The sequence below is a fragment of the Limulus polyphemus genome, unplaced genomic scaffold, assembly GCF_000517525.1.
Source record: "Limulus polyphemus unplaced genomic scaffold, Limulus_polyphemus-2.1.2 Scaffold1458, whole genome shotgun sequence".
Taxonomy (NCBI): domain Eukaryota; kingdom Metazoa; phylum Arthropoda; class Merostomata; order Xiphosura; family Limulidae; genus Limulus; species Limulus polyphemus.
The window spans coordinates 273,149-281,316 of record NW_013667068.1 but is presented as its reverse complement, the minus strand read 5'-3'; the positions used below and the strand labels follow the sequence as shown (position 1 = coordinate 281,316).

General features: G+C 34.8%; 1 protein-coding gene across 1 annotated transcript in view; it reads left to right on the top strand.

The window, feature by feature from the left end:
* LOC106463674 (synaptotagmin-2-like) overlaps positions 1–7,033 on the top strand; it is an 18,471-nt gene extending 11,438 nt beyond the window's left edge. The window contains exons 6-7 of the mRNA XM_022391255.1: positions 1,479–1,593; positions 5,538–7,033. Coding sequence (XP_022246963.1) covers positions 1,479–1,593; positions 5,538–5,965 — 543 coding nt within the window. The 3' untranslated portion in view covers positions 5,966–7,033. The remainder of the gene's footprint in view (positions 1–1,478; positions 1,594–5,537) is intronic.
* Positions 7,034–8,168: the final 1,135 nt, after the last annotated feature.

Genomic DNA, 8,168 nt, shown 5'->3' with positions numbered 1-8,168 from the left:
TTTCTACATCCTTTTAATGCCTAAACAAGTTGTCCATAAGGTTCCTGAGGATTCTAATACTTTATAATTTCTCCATCCTTTTAACTGAGTATTACTTCTTGGCACTTGTGTATAAGGTCAAAATAATAAATACAAAACAACGTTAACATAGGTACACAATTAAAAACATTTTAATTAAGGTCAATATATTGACCACTAAAAAGTTGAACCTTCATGTTTCGACATTCCATCGCCATCTTCAGGAGTAAATTGCAAGACATAATCGTGTCGTATTTATACTTTTTTGTTGTTGTTAAACTGGTCATATAAATCATGTCATACTAGATCACAAAAAATATCTGCGTTTTACACAAAATTTTGAAGATATGTACCAAACAAGAAGACATAAAAATGAGTAATTATTAATGAAATTTATAACACCTGAAGGTGGATTTAACCCGAATATTGTAGATAGGCTGTCAAGAAATTTACTGGTGTGATATCGGCTGATTAAAATAGTACTTTAAAATCTAGTTATGAAAAAATTAAAAAGGAAGCTTTAATTTTTACCATATATTCCAGGTCTAACTAATAATTTATTTAAATTGTTTAGAAAACAACAAATATTTTATCCTATATTTAAACCGATTAATCAAGATTTAGGTAACACCAAAGATAACGTACAGTTAATGGAAAAACAGCAATCTATAAAATTTAACGTGAATGTAGAAATATTTATATTGAACATTAAAATATCATTTAATGAAACGTAAGAAATAAAAAAAAATAAAAATTCAGCCATAGCAGAACATGTACATGAAACATAACATAAGGTATTGTGGAGAAAAAAAACCTGTAATAATAGCTTAAGTAAAAGGTATTAGAGTCAATAATATTCGCGTCTCCTTAGAAATAATTAAATATTTTAAAAATCATATATTATTAAATAGAGATGAAGGTCCAGCAAATATTTATGTAAAAATGTGGGATGACCTTCTCTAAAATGTTCACGCGGGAATTGTAAACCTGTAAATAGGTCATATGACATATTTAACAACAATAAAAGGTATAAATAAAACACGATTATGTCTTGCAATTCACTCCTGAAGACGGCGTTGGAACGTCGAAGCAAGAAGGTTCAACGTTTTAGTGGTCAATATATTGACCTTAATTAAAATATTTTTAATTGTGTACCTACTTTAACGTTGTGTGTTATTTATTATTTTATCCTTTTAACTGCCTAAGTAAATTGCCCATAAGATTACTTTCGATTTGAATGTATTCTTCTTGCGAAATATGTCTGTCAAACAAGTAATATCACCCTTTAAAGAAAAATGTTCTTAAGCCTTGCGGCAGTTAGCAACTATTATAAAGTTACGCCATGTTGATAATTCCAGTGGGAACGACATTTGTGATGACTTCGTAAGTTCTATGATTATATAAAATGACCCAGACAGTTTTACGTATCAAAATATTATCTTCTTTTTCGTCGAAATTAGGACTATGGGGAGATTTTATTTGGGCTGAGTTACCTCCCTACAGCTGAACGCCTAACCTTCAACATTATCAAGGCCAACAACCTACAATCTATTACTGAAGAAGTGGAGCATTTTGGTAAGTGTCACACTGGTGTTCTTACTACGTTAGTTGTATTACATAGTGCACTGGTGTCAGTGCGTTTGTTTATTATATTAGGTTGTAATGTGTTTTACTTCAATATTTTTGTTTAGTTGAATTAACTTTAGATCATCTGTCAGATTAATAATAATAATTGCTGGACTTTTTAAACGCTAAAAAACAAATGAGAATAAAACTTAGATTTATTTTTAGCGATGACGTTTTTTGATCACGGTCTTACCTGATATTAGGCCTAACTCGTTATATCTTGAAGACTAGGGCTGACACCCACTCTTATGATTAGGTTGCCAGACTGTTGATCTGTGGTTCCTGGTTCGCATCCCGTTAAAGCAAAATCGCATTTCACACTTTGGATGTGTTATACGAGTGCCAGCCAAATCCTACTAATCGATTAGAATAAAATAAGAGTTGGCGGTGGGCGTTATTGACTAGTTGCCTTCCTTCTAGTCTCTCACTTCGAAATTAGGGGCAAGCAGCGCACGTAGCCCTCAAATAGTTTGACGCAAATTCCAACAAACGCACATACTTGCTTGATATCTGGCCTGATACGTTCTTACCTGATGTCTGACCCGACACAATGGTTATATGCACCAGCCGATCCCATTTTTGAACTGATAAACTAATTAGAAGGCAGCTAGACAACAGCGCCCACCGCCAACAATTTGGATACCCTTGTCGAACACTGGGTTTTGATCTACAGTCAGACATGTTAACCAATGGAACACGCTCGGCACTTTCTGTTTCGCGAAAGCACACAATATTACTGTTAACGTACCAGTAGATCAGGTGTGCTCTACCAGTTAGCGTGCCCGGACTGTAAGTCTAAGGATTCATTGTTAGCGTCCTGTTTCCGCTATTGGTGTGCTATGGGAGTGACAGTGACGTCACACTATTCAATCGTAGAAGAATAACCCGAAAGTGGCGAAGATAGCCCTTGTGTAGTTTTACGCGAAAATTCTAGTTACAATAAAAAATAAAATTAAAAGTGACTGTTTTAGGCCTGATAAATGCCCCCGACCCCCAGTGGTACAGCGGCATGTCTGCGGACTTAAAACGCTAGGAACCGGGTTTCGATACCCGTGGTGAGCAGCGCACAGATAGCCCATTGCGTAGCTTTGTGCTTAATTACAAACAAACAAACAAAATCGAAGACAAATCAATACTTTTAATCACACAAAGGCGGTAACGTAATTTGTCTCCATAATTTCAAGCTTAAAATTCGGTTGCAATAAGCTTCACGAAATAGACATTTGTATTAAAGAATCAATTTATGTAAATACGATTACGATAGACATTTTGTCACGCAAAAAAAAAAGGACTAGTTTCGCTACTTTTGTAACATAACAAGAGCTACTTTTGTTATATAACGAGAGCTAGCTTTGTTACGTAATTGTCACGTGGGATTTTATCGATTTTATTCGGAAGCTTGTTTGCGCATTTTCCAGGATGCACGTGGACATTTAATGCTAGTTACTGTTTCTTGTTTTTCAGCATTATCACGAGTGACGATTGTGTTCATGAAATATTAATAAATATTTCATCGGGTCTATCGTATTTCCTCGAATATAATATGCACCCAATTTTGAAGGTTAAATTGAAGAAAATTCGTTTTTTTTTTTGTTTTTTTTTCACATCAGTTGTACAAAATATGTTAAATAGTTTTTAAATTCAGTAAACAACTATCGATAAATTAAACATTTTTGGAAATCTTTCATTAATTTTTTTTTTTACGTGTCAATTTTACAAAATTTATTGAAATGTTTATACGTGGTAATACACTAAGCTAATCTTTCATCTTCACATAAATTTTCATCATCTCTAGAGTTGTCGGATTTGCTTCCTTGAAGCTATACTTCATCCTCTTCATGTCATCCTCCTTCCCATCCATTGCATTTGATATGCCACATTTTTTGAAATGATTTTCGATGGTAGTTTCTAGTAAGATACCTAACAAAATCGAACGTGCGTATTATATTCAGGCAGATACGGTACTTCAGTTTTGTTTTTATTTCACCTAAACACTTCCTCAGTTCTGCTTTGTTTTTATCATACAAAGAGTCCAGTTATAACTTTAATTTGAATGTAATAATACTAAAACTTTGTCCATAGCGATCTGCTGAAATAAACTATTAGTTTGGAGCAGATTTAGTCTGTCTAATGTCAGAAACAGCATCACAACGAAACAACATAACATTTACAATGTGTTTATATTTATCAAGACACACTGTAGTGTGTCGTGAGGCCAGAACAACCTGCAGGAAACACTGTGGGTTATTAACAGGAGTGATAGTTTAGCGATTTTACACTTTCTGTAGCTTTAACTGTGTTAATCCAAACTATCACATATTTTTAGTGGATGTGCTTTACTGGACTCTTACTTTACATACCAAAGCAATACATTAAAAAATACACGAGGTATAAAATCTCCAATTTTGATTTATTTTTTCTTCTTCTTCGCACCAAAAGTACGGAAACTTTAAAAGTTTGGTTTTTATATCAAATATTGTTGTTTTTTTTCTAATTTGGTACACTGATAGGTCTTTACAACCAACAATTAGGAGTCTCATTTGGTGTAAATATAAACCACATGTGTAAAGTTATTCAACAAAAAACCGCTCAATTTTAACCAGTTTTTGCGTACGCCTACGCAAACAATTATATGAGCTGTCGGTCTGATTTTTTTTGACTACAGCTTCACCGAAGAGTAAGAGTGTGACGTTTTTAGTTTTTTGTCATTCAGATTATTAAAGACTGCTGATTTACAGCAGCAAAACTATATGGTGAAGGCGTGAAAGCACGTGCAGATACATAAATATTGGTTAGGCCAAGCAAACAAGATTAGTAGTTTCTAACTCAAGTTTTCAAAAGAAACATAAGGGTGAACGCTCAATTTTATGAAATTCTCCAAATTAAAGAGCGTTTGGCGTCACGTGATATTAGCTTAAGCAATTAGCGTAAATAATGATGCTTGATACAACTATACCGAATGCATGCGGGTGATGACAAGAAACTATTAATATAGATTCCATGGCGTTACTATAAAGGAAGTTATTAACAATGTATTAGAGATGAAAAACTACCACCATATATTTTACAAAAAAAGTCTGAAAGTTCTGTAAAGTATAGGACTTTTCCGAATAATAAGGTCGCGATCCTAAAGTTATGCCCCCCAGTGGCACAGCGGTATGTCTGCGGAATTACAACGTTAGAATCCGGGTTTCGATACCCGTGGTGGGCAGAGCACAGATAGCCCACTGTGTAGCTTTGTGCTTAATTACAAACAAACCTAAAGTTAATGTTGGTTTCTATGAAGTGTCACTCTTTCTTACTTGCTGTGGTTTTTAATTTCTTTTCGAAAGTTAAGTAGTTAGTTAATGTGGCTGGTGTGTGTTGACAAAAAGTCATGATATCTAATCAAAAACACCTTAGGTAAAAATAAATAAATAATAAAAAAAAAATATTGGCGGTCAAATTAGTAGTTACACTTACAGCATTGATAAGAATTTTATAACAAATATTCATTCATTAGTTAGCCAGGCCGCGTTTTTGTTCAATTTCGGCCATGATGATGAGTAACATAGAAAGTTCATTTACAACACAGTGAATACTTTCTGACACATCGGTGGCTTAGCAGTAAGGTTTAGGACTTATATTGCTAAAATTCGGGGTTCGAGCTCTGCAACATATACGTCACAGCAAGGTTATTGTGTATATTCACGCTAAAAATAAACGAACATAATATATGGATTTCCTCTATTTTTTTATAATTTTGTGTAAGGTAGCCCTCTGGTGTTAAAATGTGAATTTCTCGCAGGGTACCATCAACTAAAGTTAACATATTTGGTTTAGTTTTCATCACTAACAACGTTTTATTACCAAAACATGTAGTGATTTAATCTTTGGTTTCTATTCCTGGCTAGCACCATACGTTCGAGTACTGTTGATTCGTAATGGTAAACTGTTGAAGAAAAAGAAGACTAGCACCCGCGTAGGGACCGTCTCTCCATCGTTCAGCGAATCCTTAACGTTTGATATTCCAGCTAGTGAAATGGAAAATGTTGTCTTTTTTGTTGTTGTCAGCCATCATGACCCACAAGATGACGGAATATCCTCACCGGAATCACCCACTTCTTCTTCCGGATCCATGAAACGTGATCGCCACGTGGGAAAAGTTTTGATCGGTTCTTGTGCACGTGGCACTGCTCAGCACCATTGGTCAGCTATGAAACAGTCACTAAGGAACAAGTCACGCAGTGGCACACGTTGCGTTAAAACACGCTACCTTTATAAAATATTCTTATTAGTTGTTTTTTTTTCTTTCTTTTTAACATTGGAAGTAGATTGCTAAAAATTTAAATTTTACACACCTGTGTGCTTAGTGTATTCACAAATATTTAAAAAATAATTATTTATTTTAGATTAATTTCCAGGATACCCCAAGAGTAATATGATTTTTGGGGGGTTTCGGAGACATCAATAGAAACACAAAAACGATTTAAAAATGGAGATATATAATAAATTGTTTTTTTTTTTGGGGGGGGGGGGGGTCGAAATTTTGAGTATCAGCCTGCTGTTGATATGAGAAGTATATATATATAAGCAGGTTTTTAAAAGCCAACTGATAAAAGCTAAAAAACAACATCTAAAGCAGAAGGAAGGCGACAAGAAACAACAGTGCCTCCCAGTGGCACAGCGGTATGTCTGTGGACTAGAATCCGGGTTTCGATACCCGTGGTGGGCATAGCACAGATAGCCCATTGTATAGCCTCGTGCTCAACTTCAAACAAACCTTCCAAAGAAATGGCAGTATGAGACATATAAACTAAGTGCATAACGCAGAACAGATGTATTGTGAAACCGGTGTTGTTTCTTAAACGTAGTTATTGATGAAAGTGATTAGACGTTGCGCAACCTTAGATAAAACGCGCTGTTAAAGATGAATTGTGAAACCATCGCGCGAAAGCTCACGTTTTTAAACTGCAGCTAAAACCTTTTTCGGGAACTGATTATCCGAAAATCAAAAACCGCTCATTCTAACAAAAAAAAAGTGAAACGTTTTTCCGCTCATTCTAACCAAAAAAAGTGAAACGTTTTTCTATGGAATTTATATAGTTGAATACAGGGGCGTCGCTAGGCACCGGTACACGGGGGCCCGTGCCCCGAATCCCCATTTGGTGCTCTCGAAAAATTAGAATTGAAAACCACGATCGGTATCGTACTGAAAAGCCGAAAATTATCGCGAGTTCCTGCCCCAAATCTTTCAAGCACCTAGCGACGTCTCTGGCTGAATACGTGATATTCTGTTTGTAGTTTTCTTGAGACGCCACGTAACAAAATCTTACCTCTGGTTGGATGTACTTTATGATATGTATCTTGTAAACTGTTCATCGTGATATTTGAAAAACAACAAAAAATACACCGGTATTGAGACTCGAAATTACTCTATTCCAAAAGGACTTTGTGGAGATTTTTTTTTTTTTTCATGCATTCGATAAGTGATCTTGGAAACAAACACTATTAACATATTGAATAATATCAGCACCTCTAAATTTCAAGCTAAGCCTAACTCGTGCGTTTGTAAAGAAAACACGAGAGTCATTTCGGTAAGCACCATTATTAACTTTCGTTACTACCATTATTACTTCTGTTTAGTGTAAAGTAGTTTCCAAATTACACGACACGTATTTTGTCACTAATGTATGCATTTCGTACGCTGGATGGTTGTTTTTAATATTTTAATTTTATTTCAGAAATTTCATACGCATTCCAGAATTAAACCAAAAATTGTAGGAACGGAATGACTCTGTTTTCACAACATACGAATATGAGCTATGTAGAGATAGTTAGATGTATATAAAGGTTGTCATAAGCATGTAAGTGATATAAGAAAATACGTGGACCAGTTATCAACTCTTTATTGCACTTATTACGAAAATGCAGTCGAAAACAAGTTGTCTTGTATTTTTTTACTTAAATAGGTCTATATTAAACAAAAATGTTTCTGAGGGATATATTTTGGTTATAATTGAGTAAGTTACTTAGAAGTAAAACTGTTCAATTGAGGAACCAACAAAAATAATTTTATGGTTTATTTGAACTGTTACCTGGAGCTAAGAGCATTCAGCTACAGAAATGAAACGTATCGGTATCAAGTAACAACGATAGGTTTGTTGACTGTATGTTAATACTGTGCAGTAGAGGGTTAATAGAGCGAGAAGTGCATTAATTTAAGCTCGTGGTTGTTTGAGGAAGAACTCCTATTGGAGAAAAGGCCTAACCGTAAGCTCGTGCCTCTTTATTCTGTAATAATTATACTACTAATTATTCAACTAGCTTGAGTTAATGCTAAGCCTAACCTAGATTACGAAACTTAGCTGATAGTCCGTCATACTGACATGGATTGAATTATAAGAACACGATTGGTTGTTGTGTTGTGCCCGTGCCACCGCTCAACACCATTGGTCAGTCGTGAATTTGCCGATATATAACGCTAAAAAACAGACAGCCCGTTGTGTAGCTTTGTGCTTAATTACAAACAAATGAAATAAAAC